Source organism: Lynx canadensis, chromosome F2 (genome assembly GCF_007474595.2).
Source record: "Lynx canadensis isolate LIC74 chromosome F2, mLynCan4.pri.v2, whole genome shotgun sequence".
Lineage (NCBI taxonomy): Eukaryota > Metazoa > Chordata > Mammalia > Carnivora > Felidae > Lynx > Lynx canadensis.
In genome coordinates, this window is record NC_044320.2 from 28,977,442 (window position 1) to 28,998,962 (window position 21,521).

Genomic DNA, 21,521 nt, shown 5'->3' on the forward strand with positions numbered 1-21,521 from the left:
TATGTCTTGGAGCATTAGGTAAGCCTGGAAGAGGAAATGTCAAGTGCAGTTGTTATAACTCTGAAAATTCCCCCAAAAGATCTGTGTGTGTTTGTTTATAATTACTTTGTTTTGTAAGAAGATCACTAGAAATTATGCTAAGATTCCTTTAGATAGGTGTTCTTTTGTGTGTTCCAGTGTCTCATTTTGTGTGTTCTGGTCTCCACTTTTTTATTACATAATGTATTTTTCTTTTCCCAATAGAACCTCTGTATTACTGGCAACAGACTGAAGATGATTTGACAGTAACAATACAACTTCCAGAAGGCAGTTCTAAGGAGGACATTCAAGTACAGTTTTTGCCTGATCACATCAACATTGTGCTGAAGGGTCAGAGGTTTTTGGAAGGAAATCTCTATTCATCTATTGATCAAGACAGCAGTACATGGATGATTAAAGATAATAGGTATACAGATAGAGTTGTATTTATATTTAAAAATTTTTTTTCTTTTTTTTTTTATCCCTTCTACAGTGGTTACACCAAAGTTGACTACTACTACAATAGGTCTGTCTGTATTGCTGATTCTTTCTTAAGACAGATTAAAAATGGAATTACTGTATCAAAATACATGATTATCATTAAGATTAAAAATGCTGGTAAAGTTATAGTTTGTATTCTATGGTAGAGTCTTTATTATCAGCTCTGGAAAAATAATGACAGTAGTAACAGTAATAATAGATAAAAATGGTTATTTGTTTTAATTAATACTCTAAAATTTTTTAAGAGAAAAATCTCTTTTTATTGACTTCAATTTGCCAACTAGATAATACATTCCCATTCTTTAAATTTTAATATACATAAAAGGGTACACAGTGTGAATGCTCCCTCCAGCCCAGGCCCTTCAGCCATCCTTCCCCTCATGCCCATAACCACCATTCATAGTTTTCCTTCTACAGGTATTTTATGCATATTCCAAGCAGATATATGTCTGTTTTTTTGAACAAAAAAGGTTTTTAAACATAACTATACATAGTTTTACAGCTTGCTTTTGTTGACTTTCAATAGCAAATCTTGAAGAACTTTCTATAATGTATATATAATGATTTATTTTATTCTCCTTTATGGCTATTTATGATATTTTACTTTGTCACCCACAATCTTTTTTAAAAAATGGTCCTTTATTGTTCGATATTTTGACTGCAGTCTTTTGCTACAGTGAATAACTTTCATATGTATATAAAAGAATTTCATGTATGCAGGAATATATATGGAGGACTCCTACAAGTGGAGTCAATATTTCTTTGAAAATTATAGAGAATTTTTTTTAATGTAAGTTAGCTGTGTACATTTTTTGTAATTGTGTGTTCAGGACACAAGAATAGATGATATGGTCAATTTATCCAAACAGAACTTTTCCAGTACAGCAAAACTGAGAATTTCTTCTCTTCTAAAAAACCATTAAGAAAACAGAACCAGGCCATGGACTGGGAAAAAAATATTTTCATTATGCATATAAAACAAAGGAATTGCATTCTCCATATATAAGAAACCTTGTTAGAAATTTATAATTAAAAGATAACCCAATTTTAAATATGGTCGAATGATTTGAATTGACGTATCATGATAGATGATATTTGAATAGCTAGTTAAGCATATGAAAAAATTGAGGGAAAGGCACATTAAAGCTAGATGAGACACCAGTGCATGGCTAAAACTAGACAGCTTATGGTATCAAATGTTGACAAGAATGTGGATCACCAGCCTCTTGTACATTGCTGGTGGGAGGGAAAAATGATAGTCACTTTGGCAAACTGTTTAGCAGTTTCTTAGGCTAAGCATATATATACCCACTTAGTAACCCAGAAATTCTACTAGATATTAGTACTCAGTAGTACACAATAGAATGCTACTCTGCGATACAAGAGAATGGTGTGATAAACACAGCAGTGTGAATGGATCTTAGAAACATGCAGAGTGAAAGAAGCCAGAGACAAAAAATGTGCATACAGTGTGAGTCCAAACATATGGAGTTGGCAAACTGGCAAAACCATCTCTGGTGATACAAATCAAGACAGTTGTTACCTCTAGGGTGTAGGGGGACTGACTAGAAAAGGGACACAAGGGAACTTTCTGGATGATTGAATAGCTTCCTTGGGTTATAAGGGTATATGCATTTGTGAAATTCCATGAATTTTATACTTCAAATCTGAATTTAGTCTGTAAAAACCTCAGTGAAAGGAATATGCAGAAAAATAGGTAAAGATTAAGTTTCTTATAAAACTATAACCCTTTGCTCCTACTTTTTTGCTCTTTTGTAAATCTTTCATTATAGATTGTTAGTAATTATTACATTCTGTGATGGGTTAATGGATGGTTTTGGGCACTTAATTTAAGAAATGGTCAGATTTGGGGGCGCCTGGGTGGCTCAGTCGGTTAAGCGTCTGACTTTGGCTCAGGTCATGATCTCACGGTTCGTGAGTTCAAGCCCCGCGTCAGGCTCTGTGCTGATGGCTCAGAGCCTGGAGCCTGTTTCAGTTTCTGTGTCTCCCTCTCTCTCTGACCCTCCCCTGTTCATGCTCTGTCTCTCTCTGTCTCAAAAATAAATAAACGTTTAAAAAAAAAAAAAAAGAAAAAAGAAATGGTCAGATTTGGTCAGAAGTGGGTTAAAATTAGTTATTTTTACTCTAAATATAATTTTTAATTTGTAATATAGGACCCATATGAGTCTTTGATTTGAGTCTAAATATTGGAAGTCTGAGAAATAGGTATCTAGTTCAAAAAATTTGAAGCTCTATGCTTTTATATCCTGAATTTGTTTTATTGATGGGGAAATTTGGCAACTTTTCTTTTTTAATGTGGTAAGATAAATAGATTCATGAGTAAATGATGTTGTTTATAATTTTTTGAGAATTATTGAACTAAGAATCCAATATTCAGTGAATTCAACAAAAAAAGAATAATGATTTCCATGAATCTGATGCTTTGTCTTTCTCTCTTTTTGGATGGATTTTTTTTTTAACTGTTCTAATAGTTCTTGCTAACCAGTTTTAATCATGGTATATTTAATCACTGCAGTCCTTCCACATTTTTAATAATCACTCCTGCAAATGTTTACAAAAATATTTTTATTGTAATTCTCAGGAAAGTATTACTATTTCAGAGGGAGAGTGAAAGATCTGAGCTAGATTAAAGTCTAATCTCATGGACTTGATAGTTTTCGACAATCTCACCTTCAAGGTGATAAACGTGGTTTCTAGAGTCCTGACCAATACTCAGTTATACCAATTGAATAAATACCTGATTTTGTTAACAGTTTATCCATTTATCTGGATAATGAAGATGTGGAAAAGGACACCCAGATGAGAAGTACCCTGGAATCTAATGTGTCCACTAATCACCGTCTGACTATAGCTAGGTTACCACAGTAAAACACATGGTTTTTGGTTCATTCTTCATGAACTTTGGCATACTAACACACTGAGTTCGTAACAGAATCTGATAAAATTACTCTTTATTTAAAAACATTTTTTTTTTTTTTTTTTTTTTGAGAGAAGGGGAGAATCCCGCACAGGCTCCACGCTCAGTGCAGAGCCTGATATGGGGCTTAATCCCATGACCTGAGCTGAATTTGAGTCAGACGCTCAACTGAACTACCCAGACATCCCTATTTTTATTTTTTATTGAAGTATAATTAACATATGCTATTATATCGGTTCCAGGTGTTCAGTATAATAATTCAACAACTTTTTACTTTACTCAGTGCTCATCATGATAAGTGTACCCTTGATTCCCTTTACACTTTTTAATATACTTTAAAAGCTTAGTTATGTGAACGGTTCTTTAAGAAACATTTTATATTCTACTTAAACATATTTTATGTCCATGAGAGAGATTGAGGGTAGCATTTATAAATTGGCAAAGCAGCTATAACATACTGTTAAAGTAGGTCATCAAACAGTAACTTAGCAAAGGTTTAGAATAGCTGGACCTCACACAAATAGTTTCAGCATTTAATACATGAGCATAAACCTGTGTTGTTTTCCCATTAAATTTGAGGTACTTGATTACTATTTTACATTACAAAGGATAATTACAGTGATGTGTAGGTGGGGTCATTGGTTTAAAAACATGATTTTCTGTGCTTGATTAAATTATTCATATTTCTCATTTTCAAATGGTTAATGTTCCTTCTCACTTTGGAAGGATTTGTTAACTAGTCTGTAGGTTATTAATGTATGGGGTTATATGTTCTTTTTGGCTGGATGGTAGGACATGATCCTAATTTTAAAATGTAGAAATGCAGTTGTGCTTAAAGGATTGCATTGATTAGGCATGCAAACTTAACGATGGTTCAGAAATTCTCTATAACTGACATTGTGTGAACTGTTTTTAACTTCTTTAGGTAGCAGCTGACTAAAACAGTATTTGTACATTCTGGTCATGGTAAAATTTCTTTAATGTTTACATGTATTTATTCAGAGAGGCAGAATAGTGCAGTAGTGAAGAGCATTGACTTGGAGCCACACTTGCTTTACTAACTCATGACCTTGGCAAGTTAACCTCTAAGTGCTTTTCTTTTCTTACTTTGTAAAATGAAGATGAAAATAGTACTTACTTTATTTGGTTGTGGTGAGCAATCAGGAGTTAAAACATGTAAAGTGCTTAAGACAGCACCTGGCATATGGGAAGCATTAGATAAGTATGAGTTGCTGTCGCGATTATTATCTTCATCATCATCATCCTTTTCAAGATTAGCTCTCTTTTAGAGAATAGATTATGATGGTAATTTTTAATGCTAATGATAGGAACTCATTACATAGAAAAGATGTTTTGCGTCGTCTCAAAATAAGTAGTTTCAGAAAAAGTTAAAAGTGCTGTAATTAATTCATGAGGTGAAGATAATAACAGCCTTGAAAAATAACTGATAAGTTTGCATGTTCTATTTGATAATTATGATTATAGTTATTATTGTGTCCTTGCAATTATTTCCTTGCAGTTGTGTTCCAGGGCATGGGTTAGTATGGCACACGTGTACCAAAGGTGGCACATGGGAAGGGTTGCTTTCCTATGGGACAGCTACCACCACCCCACTTTTCTCTGTGTTCTAGCAACGGCTGTACCCTAAAGCAGCTTATTACTTGAATTTCTCTTCCTATTCAAGAGGCACATGGGGCAACTCCCTGTGCTCCTATGTCCACGGTCTGCCCCGGCTCAGCTCTCATTCTCTTTCCTGCCACATGAAAGCTTAATCTCAGTATTCCGTGATAGGCCCCTTTTAGTGTATTTGGAATTTGTTCAGTGGCCTAAATGTACAGAATTAGGTTTTCATTTGATACAGACCACATTAACAACTTTTTTCTTATGTTACCAAATTTAATTATTTTATAATTTCTACTTTCTTTTCAATTCATTAAAATCTGTATTTTAAGAACTGATCTAACCTGCCTGATGTTTACATTAATATATATTATGGCTACTAGTTTAGGAAAATGAAGCTAATTATTGGCTCATGCATAAAGAAGTACCTTTAGTTATAGTCAGTTAATTTCACGTGCCCGCCCCAACCACCATCCTCGTTACCACCACCATTCCCTAGTAAAATATCTCAGAATCTTGGTGCCTGCATTTCTGTCTCTTAAGTTCAGTAATACACTGCATACCTGGACTACAACCGTATTTTCTAGGTGGTCTTACTCTTGCCAGTCACTCTTCTCATCAAGTCATGTGGCATACCATTTCCAGTGGTACTTTCTTGACTGTTTAGTAAGTATAAATTATTACCCTTGGATTATAGATTTTCCATCATATGCAATACCAAAATGAACACAAGTTTTGGTATCTTCTGGACACCAGGGTGGGTAGATTCAATGGAAGATTCTTCTGGTTGGTGTTGGTTATATAATTTGTATAGTTGGTTAATGTAACATTAAGCATGTTACAAGTAACTTCTTTTAATTTCTAGCTTGGAGATTTTCTTGATTAAAAAGAATGAAGGACTAACATGGCCAGAGCTAGTGGTTGGTGATAAACAAGGAGAGTTTATAAGAGACTCAGCCCAGTGTGCTGCTATAGCTGAACGTTTGATGCATTTGACCTCTGAAGAACTGGTAAGCAATTGTAATAGTAGGGTGACTTTCCAAAGGCCCGGAAGTATGTTATGTGAGGGTTGTTCCATGTTTTTCAAACATTATTTTACATTTACTAATGTTAGAGACACAGATGAGGCACAGACTGGTGTTTGAATGTAGGTTAAAATTCTAATATTCATTCCTTACACTATGTGAATACATATCTGTGTGTGTAGGATTGCTGTATAAGGTGGATGTGCATGTGTATATTTATATATATGTATACACACACACAGATACATATATATTCTCCTTTAGAAGAATCAGACCAATATTGGCAGGGACAAAATTAGGATTTTACTGTATACCTATGCCAATAATCTTCTTGTCATCATAAAATTTTCTAGGTTATCTTAGGATATCACGGGGGTATATATATACTACAATTAATTATGATTGACAAAATAATTCATTGTAATGATTACAGTGATAATACACTACTCATTCAACTGTGACATTTTGTTGAAAATGTTCCAATCTGATAACTTTTAAGATAATGTTAAAAATTTGAATAAAGCAGGGGTGCCTGGGTGGCTCAATTGGTTAAGTGTCCAACTTCAGCTCAGGTCATGATCTCATGGTTCGTGGGTTCAAGCCCCGTGTGGGCTTTGTGCTGACAGCTCAGAGCCTGGAGCCTGCTTCAGATTCTGTGTCTTCCTGTCTCCTCCTCTCCTCTGCTCGTGCTCTTTCTCTGTCTCAAAAATAAACATTAAAAAATTTTTTTTAATTGAATAAAACATTATACCAGAATTTCAGTTATATGTTTATTCACCAAAAATTATATCAGCACATGTACAATGTCTGACTTATTGCCATTTGGAGTTAGAGTGATGAGGAAAAAACTGTTAGGAGGTAGTTTATACTATAGGGTTAATTATATCCTAAAGTGGAAAGGAAATTAGAATATTGAAAGTAAATGTCTCTGGGGCGCCTGGGTGGCGCAGTCGGTTAAGCGTCCAACTTCAGCCAGGTCACGATCTCGCGCTCCGTGAGTTCGAGCCCCGCGTCAGGCTCTGGGCTGATGGCTCAGAGCCTGGAGCCTGCTTCCGATTCTGTGTCTCCCTCTCTCTCTGCCCCTCCCCCGTTCATGCTCTGTCTCTCTCTGTCCCAAAAATAAATAAACGTTGAAAAAAAAAAATTAAAAAAAAAAAAAAGAAAGTAAATGTCTCTGTCAAAAGAAAACATGGCCAAAATGGAGAAACCAAGTTTCATGTCTGCCAGCAATAGTTAAAAATTTCAGGGGGCACCTGGGTGGCTCAGTCAGTTGAGTGCTCTACTTCGGCTCAGGTCATGATCTTACGGTTCTTGAGTTCAAGCCCCACATCAGGCTCACTGCTGTCACCACAGAGCCTGCTTCAGATCCTCGCCCCCCCCCCCCCCCCCCAGCCATTTACACTCTCTCAAAAGTAAAAAATGTTGAAAAAAAAATTTCAGGATCACTGGAAAGCATTTGTAAGACTGTGAAACTTTGATCTCCTAGCCCTGGTGTTAAAACAAGCCCATGCAGACTGCATTGCCCTATGTTCATTCATTCAGCAAGTATTTTTGTGATAGGGCTCTGGGATATAATCATATAGTTACAGTAGTGGGGCTTGTTATGATATTGTAGATTATTGCTGCTAACTGCCTTTTAAACTTGATTATTTCAAGTGAATATTGGTATATATGAGTAAGTTATTTATGTCTGAACACCAGTGTATTTGGGAAAAACATAGAATCTTGTTATCTGCAGCTGAAGGCTGTCTTGCGTGTTTCAAATCTTTATACTTTTTGTTATCTTTCTGCATTGGTTAGAACCTTTAATCCATTGTAAAATAGAAATGGTGAATAGTGAAAGCAGACATTCTTGCCTTATTTGTAAGCTTGGAAAAATGAATATTTCACTGTTAAGTATGGATTATTTTTGTCATGTTGAGGAAATTTTCTTCTATTATACTGAGTTTTTAATCATGAAAGGCCATATAGAATTTTGTCAAATACACTTCATTTGTGGTGTAAACCTTACTTGGTCATGATGTATAATCCCTTTTAGGTATTACCAGTTTGGGTTTGCTAATATGTTATTGAGGAGTTTTGCATCTATATTTGTGAGGAATATTGGTCTGTAGTCTTTGTTTTTTCTTTTTACTGTCGTTATTCAGTTTTGGTATCTGGGTAATGCTGATGTCAAATGAAAAGGGAAGTGTTTCCTGCCTGTTCTATTTCTGGAAGAGATTGTGTAGAGTTGGCATTATTTCTTTAAATATAGAATTTTCCAGTGAAACTGTCTGGACTGGAGTTTTCTTTTTTGGAAGTTTTTAACCATGAATTTAATTTCTTTATTAAATACAGGATTATACTGGGCATCTGTTTCCTTTGGCTTTTTTTCAGTTTCCAGTTTCATTTGTTATTACATTGATTATTTTCTCCTTTTTGCTTACTTTGGATTTATTTTGCTCTATTTTTAAAAGTGAAAGTTTAGATGATTGATTTTTTTTAACCTACTTTTCTGTTGAAAGCATTTAATGCTATATACTTTATTCCAAACACTACTTGACCTACCTCCTCCAAAATTTCAGCCTGTCTTCTTAATCCCATTAAGGATGATTTGATTTGGTGCTGTATTTCAGTATTTTATGTGGCTGATATTTATTCCTTGTTTGTTCTTTCTACTAGGGCAGAACTTTTCATGAATCTCAACTGAAAGTCTAGGATGTTTACCAGGGCTTCTCTGGTGTGGGCTCTGATCTCTAATTTTGTCTCCCAAGCACTTTATTAATATCAGCACTCAGCTTTTGAGCCCCTTGCCTGCTTCTTTCCACTTGTCTTTTCCAGCACAGCTTGAAAATCAGTAAATGCCTAAAGACAAGTAGCAGAATCTTGGGTTCTCTTCTCTGCTGTTCCCCTTTCTCTGTAAACTTGTCCTGTTAAATTCTGGCTGCCTTGATAGTACTGAACTTTTTTTTTTTTTTTAACATGTTATTTATTTTTGAGAGACAGCAGGGGAGGGGGAGAGAGAGACAGAGACAGAATCTGAAGCAGGCTCCAGGCTCTGAGCTGTCAGCACAGAGCCTAATACAGGGCTTGAACCCAAAAACCGTGCAATCATGACCTGAGGTGAAGTCGGATACTTAACTGAACCACCCAGGCGCCCTGATAGTCCTGAACTTTTCATTTTTGTCCTCTTGTCTTTAACATATAGTTAATGGAAAAGGGAAAGGAGGGAGGAGTGCAGAGGGTGCCTTCTCTATGCTACTGGACATATATATATTTTTGAATCGCTGAAAAAATGGCCCCAGCTAATTGCTGATATTGCCTTCCCAGCCAATCATAGCAACCAGACTTGTTTCCATTGATATTTAGGCTGACTAAACTAGGTGGCTCCAAATCCCAGGTGGACATGGACAAGGTTCATCTTCTATCACTTCTATAACTCCAGAGATTTAGTTTCAGAGATTTTCTCAGGTCATTTCATCAAGTTTTCAATAACATGACTGCATTTTGGCAAACGAGGTGTGTGGACATTTGGTCAGTTGTAGAATTATGGTTCTGTTACATACTTGTGTATACATAATTCATAATGCATGTATATGTGCAATTTATCACTTCAGCATTGTGATCCTTGTACTCTGTGAGGGATATAAGGCCAGAGAGTACTTCTTGCATTTAAGCAATGGAACATATTAAAAGTACCTTACGTTTATCTCTACTTTTGGCTTATTATTAGCTACACCTTAGTTTTTGTATTAGTGTGTATGTGTGTATTTAGTGGTTGTTCTAGAGTTTACACTGTACATCTTTAACTCATCACCATCTTTCTTCAAAAATTATTACATCATTTCACTGTAACTAAAGAGCTTCACAATATATTTCCATTTCTTCATCCTTTCTGTTATTCTCATCAGACATTTTATTTTTACATGTTATAAACTCAATAACGTTATTATTTCAACTTTAATCAGTCAGTTCTTTTTTAAAGAGATTAAAATATGGGGGGGGGGTCTTACATTGGCCCACATATTACACATTTCCTCTGTTCTACATTTCTTTGTGTTGATTCATATTTCCATCTGTTGTCATTTTTTTCCTGGCTGAATAGTGTCCTTTAGCATTTCTTGTAGTGTAGGTTTACTGAGTGAATTTTCTCAGCTTTTGTTTGCTGTAAAAATACTTAGGTTGTCTTCCTTTTTTAATATTTTTGGTAAGTATATAAGTCAACGTCGATAGGATTTTTCCCCCTTTCAGAACTTCTGTTATACTCCATTGTTTTCTGGCTTGCATAGTTTCTGATGAGAAGTTGGCTGTCATTTGTATCTTTGTTCCTCTGTTCATAATGTGTTTTTTCCTCTTCTCACTACTTTTAAGATATTCTCTTTATTACTAGTTTGCAGCAATTTCATTATAATGTGATTTGCAGTGGGTTTTTTAGATGTTTCTTTGACCTTCTTCAGTTTATAGAGTTACAGTTTTCATCATTTAATGACCATTTCTTCAATTTTGTTTTTCCATTCTTCGTGCCCTCTTCTAGTTACCCATGTGTTATACCATTTGATATTTGTTCCACAGGTCATTGCAGTTGTGTTTTTATTTTTTGTCCTCTCTGTGTTTCATTTTAGATAGACTCTCTTGCCGTGTTTCAAGCTCACAGGTCTTCTGCCGTGTCTCATTAGCTGTCAATCCCATCTTTTTTTGCTTTCCACTTCAGATATTATATTCTCATATTTGCAGTTCAGTTTGGTTCTTTTTTTTATATCTTCCATACCTCTCTCAACATATATGTATTTTTCTGTACATCCTTGATTTTGTAATAACTGTTTTAATGTCTTTGTGGTGATTTCATCATTCTGTCATTTCTGGGTTTTGTTGATTAGGATTTATCAGTCATGGGTCTGAAATTTAGTTTTTAATTACTGTTGTAATCTTGATATTTTAAGTATGAAGAAACCCATTCTCTTATTGTTGATGGTTTGTTTATTTTGTTTTCTGGCCTAAGAATCCAAATCCAGATAAAGAGAAACCTCCTTGTAATGCTCAAGAGTTAGAAGAATGTGATATTTTCTTTGAAGAGAGCTCCAGTTTATGCAGATTTGATGGCATTACATTAAAAACTACTCATGTGGTAAGTTTTTGATCATCATATTTCTAAAAATTTATGAATAAGTACAAGTTATAGGAGATAATAATTAACTGGCCACATATATAATTTGCAAACCTGGCTTGATTGCAAAGCTGAACAGCAAAGTAAATGACAAGAAAACCCTTGAACTTTTTGTTTGATCTTTACAAATTGGTGTGCAAGATACAGGATTTTTAGTCTGTTTTTGTTTTTGGTTTGTTTTTTACTGTTGACTGTTTTATAATATTTGGTGTTTGGGGTTGGGTGGCTATCATCTAAAACTCATTACTTCATGAAGTGGCAGTTTATATCACCATCCCTAATGAAACACTGTTGCCTTATTTTGGTACTGTTGCATATTTGATATCTTGTGGTAAGCTTTTTTCTGTTTAGGTTTTTATATGTGGTTACAACTAATTTATAATAACCTCATTTTTTCATTTGAAATTATGACATATTTCTTTATGTTCTCACCTGGTTTAACAGCTAGGTAATACTATACAATGTTATTGTTGGTGTTCATGTGTGTATGTATATGTAGTGGTTGTCCTAGAGATTATAGTATGTATCTTCAGTAAATTTTTTCCAATTGCATTATTTATATGCTATTTTTTAAGAATCCCTTCTTATGTAAAGCCATTTCTGTATTCAGGGGTTTTATCTAATAGAGTTACAGAAGTCAAATTAATGAGTCCTGGACTAAGACTCTGACAAGTCGATTTCCACTGTATATTCTCATTAATAATGTTTGCAGTTATTACCTATTTCACTGCATCTTTACCTGTCCTTTCGTTTTTATGTTTGATCTTTACTAATTGGTGTGCAAGATACAGGATTTTTAGTCTGGTTTTTTTTGCTGTTGACTGTTGACTATTTCATGATATTACCTTTGACTATTTCTTTTGTGAAGAATTTTTTCATTTATTTATTTTGGTGTTTCTGACTGACTTGTGTGACCTTACTTCTTCATAAAATGTGTTCCTAAAGAGCATGCATGATAGATTTCTCTTATAAGTAGGTTCTATCATCAGAAAGTTAAGAAATGTACATATAATCCCTCATTGTACCATAATTTTTAGAGACAATGTTTGATAAAACATTTCCAGCATTTTGCACATACTCAAACTGTTTAGTCACAGTTCAGTGTTAATTGCTGGTTTAACTCCAATGATTTGCTGTTTGTATATATTGCAAGATGACACCAATGATTTGCTGTTTGTATATATTGCAAGATGACCACATAATAAGTCTAATTAAATTTTCTCACCATACATACCTATAAATTATTTCTCATATAATGAGAACGTTTAAGGTCTACTCTGTTAACAATTTCATATATTAAGTACAGTATTAACTAATAGTCATCATGCTATAAATTATAATCCCCTATACTTATTTATAATAAATGGAAGATTATGCCTTTGACACCCTTAATCCATCCCCCAGCCACCATCAGATATGAGATGTAGAGGAAGGGAGAGAGAATCTTAAGCAGGTTTCATGCCCATCATGGAGCCCAACATGGGGCTCGGTCTCATGACCATGAAATCATGACCTGACCCGAAATCAAGAGTTGTATGCTTAACCAGCTGAGCCACCCAGGAACCCCTGATTTACGTTTCTTGATGCTTACTGTTGTTGAGCACCTTTTCATATATGTACAAGTTGACCATATTTAGGTCTTCTTTGGAAAAAGGTCTGTTTAGTTTCTCTAATCATTTTTTTTAATTGCATTATTTTTTGCTATTTAGTTACAGGAGTTCTTTATAAATTTTGGATGTTAACCCCTTATCCAGATATATAATTTACAAATATCTTTTTTTCCCATTCAGTAGGTTGCGTTTTCATTTTGTTGACCATTTCCTTTGCTGTTAAGATTTTTAGTTTGAAATAGTCCCACTTGTTACTTTTGCTTCTGTTGCTTTTGTTCCAGAATACCATTGCCAAGACTGAAGTCAAGAAGTTCATGGGCTCTGTTTTATTCTAGGAATTTCAGGCCTTATGTTCAACTTTTTAATCCATTTGAGTGCGTTTTTGTGTATGATATAAAGATAGTGGTCCAGTTTTGTTTTTTTGCATGTGGCTATCCAGTTTTCCCAAAACCATTTGTTGAAAAGACTGTCCTTTCCCCCATTGTATATTCTTGGCTCCTTTATCATAAATTGACCATGTATGGATAGGTTTACTTCTGGGCTCTCTGTTCCTTTGGACTCTGTGTCTATTTCTTATTTTTTACTTTTTTAAATATTTACTTATTTTTGGGGGGGGGGGGGGAGAGGGAGAGAGAGAATCCAAAGCAGGCTCTGTACTATGCAGGGCTCGATCCCACAAACAATGAGATTATGACCTGAGCCAAAATCAAAAGTCATATGCTTAACTGTCTGAGCCACCCAGATGCCCCAGGACTCTGTGTCTATTTTTATACCAGTACTATACTGTTTTGATTACTATAGCTTTGTAGTATAGTTTGAACTTAGGAAACGTTTTTTAAGATTGCTTTGGCCATTTGGGATATTTTCTGGTTCCACACAAATTTTTGGATTTTGTTCTGTTTCTTGGAAAAGTGCCATGTAGAATTTTGATAGTTTTATTGACTCTGTAGATTGCTTTGGTAATATGGACATTTTAACAATTTTTTCCAATAAATAAATGTGGAATATCTTCCCATTTATTTTTGTCTTCAGTTTCTTTCATTGGAGTTTTAACAGTTTTCAGTTTAGAAGTTATTCACCTCCTTGGTTAAATGTATCCCTATTTTATTCTTTTTGATGAAATTGTTAATGAGATTGTTTTGTTGATTTCTCTTTCTAGCAGTATGTATGCATACTGTACGTATGTAACTGATATATAGAAACACAACAGCATTTTGTGTATTACCTTTATATCCTGCAACTTTACTGAATTTATTAATTGTAATCATTTTTTTAGTAGAGTCTTTAGGGTTTTCTGTATAATGTCACATCATCTGCAAATAGTGATAGTTTTACTTCTTCCTTTCTGATTTGGATGCCTTTTTATTTCTTTTTCCTACCTAATTGCCCTGCTTAGGACTTCCAATACTATGTTGAATAAAAGTGGTAAGAGTGGGCATCCTTTTCTTGTTGATGATCTTAGAGGAAAAGCTTTTAGCTTTTCACTGTTGAGTTTTATATTAGCTGTGGGCTTGTCATATTATGGCATTTATTATGTTATATTCCCTCTGTACCCACTTTTTGAGAGTTTTTGTAAATGTTGAATTTTGTCAAATGCTTTTTTCTGCATGTATTGACATGATCATAGAATTTTTATTCTTAATTTTGTTAATGTGGAATATCTCATTAATTTTCAGATATTAAACCCTCCTTGCATCCCTGCAGTAAACCTCATCCCTGCAGTTTACCTGCAGTAAAGCAAATTTATATATTTAGGTGCTCCTGTGTTGGTGTCGTAAATATTTACAAATGTTATATTCTCTTGTTAGAGTGACCTTTTTATCATTATTTAATGATTTGCCTCTTATTACATTCTTTGCTTTCAAGTCTGTTGTCTGATGTAAGTATAGCTTGCCCCAGCTTTCTTTTGTTTTCCACTGAATGGAATATCTTTTGCGGTCTCTTCACTTTCAACTTTGTGTGTTTTTACTTCTGAAGGGAGTCTCTTCTAGGCAGCATATAGATGGGTCTTATTTTTTTCTTTCAGTCACTCTATGTATTGAGAATTTAATCTATTTACATTCAGATTAATTATCGATAGGTGTGTACTTATTGCCATTTTGCTACTTAATTTTCTGGCTGTTTTGTAGTTTTTCTATTCCTTCTCTGTCTTCCTTTGTGATTTGATGATTTTCTATAGTGGTATGCTTAAACTCCTTTATCTCTTATGTATCTTTTATGTATCTACTGTAGGTTTTTGCTTAATGGTTATCATGAAGTTTACATTTTTTTTTTCAGTTTATTTATTTATTTTGAGAGGGAGAGAGCATGTGCACGAGCAGGGGAGGGGCAGAGAGAGAATCCCAAGGAGAGGCTGTGTGCTGAGATCATGACCTGAGCCAAAATCAAGAGTCAGACACCTAACCAACTGAGCCACCCAGGTGCCCCAATGAGGTTTATATTTAAAAGCTTAGATTTATAACCATTTGTTTTATGTTGATAACAGCTTAAGTCTGAATGCATTTTAAAGCTATACATTTTTACTCCCTGAAACATTTTATGTTTTTGATGTCACAATTTATATTTTTTTATCTTGTGTATCCCATAATAAATTACTGTAGTTGCGTTTTTGCAACGTTTGTCATTTAACTTTTATGCTACCTTTCTAGGTGATTAACTTGCTATCTTCACATTAGATTTTGAAAGTTATTGTGCATTTACCTTTACCAGTGAGGTTTATATTTCCATATGGTTTTCTGTTACTATTTGGCATCCTTTTTGTTCAGCTTAAAGAAGTCCCTTGACATTTCTTATAGGGCCAGTCTAGGACTGATGAATTCCTTCACCTTTTGCTTCTCTGGAAAACTGTTTCTCCTGCCATTCTGAATGATATCTTTGCCAGGTAGAGTATTCTTGGTTGGAGGTGTTTTTTCCTTCAGCACTTTGAGTGTATCATGCTACAGCTTTCTGGCCTGCAAAGTTTCTGCTGAAAAAAACTGCTGATAGTTGTGGTGGGGTGGTGGCGGTCCCTTATACATAACAAGTTGTTTTTCTTTTCCTGCTTTCAAGATTCTATCCTTGTCTTTAACTTTTGACATTTTAAACATGACATGTCTTGGTGTAGGTCTTTTTGAGCTGATATTACTTCAAACTTTCTGGAGCCCAACCTTCTGGGCTTCCTGAACCTTCCCTTCCTTCCCCAGGTTTTCCCTTTGTTTATCCATACTTCTGTGCTTAGTGAATATCTTTATGACTGCTGTTTTGATCTCTTCATTGGGTAAACAAACCACTTACCTCCATTTCATTAAGATCTCTTTCTGAGGTCTTATCTTGTTCTTTCCTCTTTGCAACATATTCCTGTTTCTTCATTTTCCTCACTCTGTATTGGTTTCTCTGCCTTAGGTAAAACAGCCAACTTTCCAGGTCTTGAAGGAATGATCTATTGTAGGAAGTGAACCTTATTGTTCAGCTCTTCCCTACCTCTTGGTTTTCTCTCAAACTTTTTTGATATTCCAAGCAGCCTATTTTACTTTTAGTGGCTCCTAGCATTTAGGGGTATACCAAGAACTGTCAGTGTCCCTAAGGGGAGGATCTCAGTCAGCACCTACATTCAGACTGATTGGAAGCCTCAGGCAACAGCTTTTAAGGTATGCAAAATATATAGTCATAACCAGAAGTCCCACTGTCTGCCAGAACCAGGTAAACTAGAGGTGTCCCCTGGGTGGCAGCCATGAAAATCAGGGTGCCAAGAAAATGTACAAGTATCTTTCCGGGGGATCCTGGCACTCTGGAAGAATGCAGAGGGATAGTGCAATAATGCCCGCTGGTCTCCGTCTCCAAGAGTATCTCAGTAAGCCCCTGTATATTAAATTAAAAGTCTGGGGCTGAGGTTCCAGGCCAAGCAAATAAGCCTTTTTCACAGAAAGACTTGGGTTAGGTTTCATTCTGTTAGTGCAATGCCCTTATGGTGGTAGCTGGTCAAATGTGTAGTTTCTTGGTGTACCCAGGGGGGTACCAGTTGGCTTGTCATTGGAAGAAGGAAACAAAGGAGGCTATAATATTTCAGATGTTCACTGCTACATCCATTCTAGGAATCAAATAGTACTTTATCAACAATTTGTACTTCTTTCTGCAGTGTTTACTCCAAGTTCTCTCTTGATTTCATTTTTCATGACTTTGGCTGTACATGGAAAGGTCAGTATATGTCCTTATAGTTTTAGGAAACAATACTGTAAGAAAAAAAGGTCAGAACTCTATATTGTAAATGACCGATTTTTCAAAATAGAAGTTCCCTGAAAGAAATGGGAATCAGGGTTAGAATTTAGCATTTTGAAAATAAAATAGTGAAGGAATATATGCAGCAGCACAATAAAAGAGAAATACTAAATTTTAAATTTGAGAAAGGAAAGTAATAAGATGTGGTCACTTGATTAAAACTCAAGTCAGAATTCAAATACAGTTGATGAGTTATTTTTGCTTCTCTCTAGATCTGTACTATACAAAATATTAGCCCCTGGCCACCTAGTAGTTATTGAGCATTTGAAATTGTAGCTTGTCTGAATTGAGATGTACTATGAGTGTGAAATACACAACCAGATTTTGCAGTCTTAGAATAAAAAATATAAAATACGTTAACACTTTTATATGAATTTTTATGAGATAATAGTTTTTATATGTTTGGTTAAATAAATATATTACTAAGACTCCTTTTTCCTGTTTTTATTTTTAATGTGACTACTAGAAAATTCAAAATTACATATGTGGTTTGTAGTAATCTGTAGTGATCAAATTAAACAGGCTTGAGCAATCAAAAGGTGATAGGATATTTTTAAAAATTAAATTACAGTGAGTTTCTAAGATCAGTTGAGATGGTACTCATCATATACTGCTTAAAACAGAAAATTAAAATAGCTGAAAAAAGTATTTGCAACTTATAGATAAATAAAGCCATCAAGACTGGAAGCAGAGGAGTTGCAAAGAGGAAATAATTCTTTTAAGTTAATGTCATTATGAAAGCTAGTACAAAAGGCAAGTATCTGATACACTAATTCTTTCCAAAAGATATTAAGGATGAGATCAGAAGGTCAGAGGAAGGAAATACATTTAGAAAGAATGTATTTAGAAATACATTTAGAAAGGAAATACTATTTAGATAAAAAGTATCTAAGCCTATGGTTCTCAAGCTTTTTGGTCTCAGGATCCCTTTATGTTCTTACATTCCCTGGGGTATCAATTTCTAATACTTGGTCAAATTTGATATAGTGCAAAAAAATTTAAGCTATACAATTTTGCTACTATGGCCGCCATAACAAAGTACCACAGACTGAGTGACTTAAACAATGGAAATTTATAGTCTCTCAATTCTGGAGGCTAGAAGTCAGAGATCTTGGTGTTAGCATGTTTAGATTGTTCTGAAGCCTCTCTCCTTGGCTTGTAGATAGCTGTCTTCCTTAGTCTTCACATGGTCCTCCCCCTGCATGTGTTTGTTTCCTAATGTCTTATAACACCAGTCATATTGGATTAAGACGCACCCTAATGACTCAGTTTAACTACCCTTTTAAAGGTTCTGTCTCCAAATACATCACATTCTGAGGTACTGTGGGGTTAGGACTTAAACATATGACTTTGGGAGGGATACAGCTTAGCCCATAAAAATATCCTTCACTTAGATTTTAGCACTTATTAACATTTTGTCACATTTATTTTTTCTTTGTTTTTCTACCTCCGTTTTGCTAAAATATATAGGAACAGTTGCACATGCCATGTCCCTTCATCCCTAATATCTCACATGTGCACTAAGGATGAAGGCATTTTCTTATATAAGCACAATACAAGTCAGGAAATTTAACTTTGATATAATACTTTTATCTAACATAGTTCATAGCAATTTTTTTTCCCTGATTTGGAAACCTATTGCACTTAGTTGTGATGTCTCTTTAGTTTCCTTTAATTTGGAACATCCAGTTACCCAGTCTTTATGTTGTTGACTTTATTTTGTACCTTTTATGGACTGTCTCCAATATTTCCTCAAGATCAGATTCACTGGCTACATTTTTGCCAGGAATACCACATAAATGACATTTCCTTTTTAGTGTCTAACGTGAAGGAGAACTTCATGGCAATTTTCCGTACTATTATGGCATGAAATTTAATTGGGTGGTATTCACCTGGTTTCCCTGCTCCCAAGTTATCATCTTCCCCTTTGAATTAATAAGTACTTTGTGTGAAATGAAAATAGAAACACAATGGTTCAAAATCTTTGGGATGCAGGAAAAGCCGTTCTAAGGGAGAGGTTTATAGTGATACAGGCCTATCTCAGGAAACAAGAAAAATATCAAACAATCTCACCTTACAACTAAAAGAACAAGAAAAAGAAAAAGCCCAAAGTTAGTAGAAGGAAAGTAATAAAGAATAGAGCAGAAACAATTAAAATAGAGAATAAAAAAAAGACCAATGAAACAAAAAGCTCGTTCTTTGAAAAGATAAAATTGATAAACCTTTAGCCAAAGTCATCAAGAAAAAAAAGAGGACTCAAATAATCTGAAATTAAAGAGAAGTTAAAACTGACACCACAGAGATAGAAAGGACTGAGACGATGGCAAAAAATTATTTGCCAACAAATTGAATAACCTAGCAAATGGTAAATTCTTAGAAATATACAATCTTCCAAGATTGAATCAGAAAGAAAAAAATCTGAACAGACTAATAACTAGTAGTGAAATTGAATCATTAACCAAAAAACCAAAGTCCAGGAATGGATGGCTTCAAAAGGTAAAATCTACCAAAAATTTAAAGAAAAAGTAATACCTACTCTTCGCAAACTTCCAAATTATAGAAGAGGAAGGAATGTTTACAAATTTCATTCCATAAGGCTAACATTACCCTGATACCAAAACCAGGCAAAGACCCTTAAAGAAAATTAGACCAATATCTCTGATGAATATAGCTGCAAAAATCCTCAACAAAATATTAGCAAATCAAATTGAACAATGCCTTAAAAGGATCATTCACCATGATCAAGTGGGATTTATTCCAGAAATGCAAGAATGGCTTATTATCTACAAATCTGTCAACATGAGATAAACCATATCAACAAAATGAAGAATAAGAATGCTAAGATCATCTTTTTTTTTTTAATTTTTTATTTTTTTATTTTTTTATTTTTTATATATATGAAATTTATTGACAAATTGGTTTCCATACAACACCCAGTGCTCATCCCAAAAGGTGCCCTCCTCAATACCCATCACCCACCCTCCCCTCCCTCCCACCCCCCATCAACCCTCAGTTTGTTCTCAGTTTTTAACAGTCTCTTATGCTTTGGCTCTCTCCCACTCTAACCTCTTTTTTTTTTTTTTTTTTTCCTTCCCCTCCCCCATGGGTTCCTGTTTAGTTTCTCAGGATCCACATAAGAGTGAAACCATGTGGTATCTGTCTTTCTCTGTATGGCTTATTTCACTTAGCATTACACTCTCCAGTTCCATCCACGTTGCTACAAAAGGCCATATTTCATTTTTTCTCATTGCCACATAGTACTCCATTGTGTATATATACCACAATTTCTTTATCCATTCATCAGTTGATGGACATTTAGGCTCTTTCCATAATTTGGCTATTGTTGAGAGTGCTGCTATGAACATTGGGGTACAAGTGCCCCTATGCATCAGTACTCCTGTATCCCTTGGATAAATTCCTAGCAGTGCTATTGCTGGGTCATAGGGTAGGTCTATTTTTAATTTTCTGAGGAACCTCCACACTGCTTTCCAGAGCGGCTGCACCAATTTGCATTCCCACCAACAGTGCAAGAGGGTTCCCGTTTCTCCACATCCTCTCCAGCATCTATAGTCTCCTGATTTGTTCATTTTGGCCACTCTGACTGGCGTGAGGTGATACCTGAGTGTGGTTTTGATTTGTATTTCCCTGATAAGGAGCGACGCTGAACATCTTTTCATGTGCCTGTTGGCCATCCGGATGTCTTCTTTAGAGAAGTGTCTATTCATGTTTTCTGCCCATTTCTTCACTGGGTTATTTGTTTTTCGGGTGTGGAGTTTGGTGAGCTCTTTATAGATTTTAGATACTAGCCCTTTGTCTGATATGTCATTTGCAAATATCTTTTCCCATTCCGTTGGTTGCCTTTTCGTTTTGTTGGTTGTTTCCTTTGCTGTGCAGAAGCTTTTTATCTTCATAAGGTCCCAGTAATTCACTTTTGCTTTTAATTCCCTTGCCTTTGGGGATGTGTCGAGTAAGAGATTGCTACGGCTGAGGTCAGAGAGGTCTTTTCCTGCTTTCTCCTCTAAGGTTTTGATGGTTTCCTGTCTCACATTTAGGTCCTTTATCCATTTTGAGTTTATTTTTGTAAATGGTGTGAGAAAGTGGTCTAGTTTCAACCTTCTGCATGTTGCTGTCCAGTTCTCCCAGCACCATTTGTTAAAGAGGCTGTCTTTTTTCCATTGGATGTTCTTTCCTGCTTTGTCAAAGATGAGTTGGCCGTACGTTTGTGGGTCTAGTTCTGGGGTTTCTATTCTATTCCATTGGTCTGTGTGTCTGTTTTTGTGCCAATACCATGCTGTCTTGATGATGACAGCTTTGTAGTAGAGGCTAAAGTCTGGGATTGTGATGCCTCCTGCTTTGGTCTTCTTCTTCAAAATTCCTTTGGCTATTCGGGGCCTTTTGTGGTTCCATATGAA

At 35.1% G+C, this 21,521-nt stretch overlaps 1 protein-coding gene across 1 annotated transcript in view; it reads left to right on the forward strand.

The window, feature by feature from the left end:
- NUDCD1 (NudC domain containing 1) overlaps positions 1-21,521 on the forward strand; it is an 80,735-nt gene that overhangs the window by 38,014 nt on the left and 21,200 nt on the right. The window contains exons 6-8 of the mRNA XM_030304304.2: positions 244-445; positions 5,943-6,087; positions 11,081-11,206. Coding sequence (XP_030160164.1) covers positions 244-445; positions 5,943-6,087; positions 11,081-11,206 — 473 coding nt within the window. The remainder of the gene's footprint in view (positions 1-243; positions 446-5,942; positions 6,088-11,080; positions 11,207-21,521) is intronic.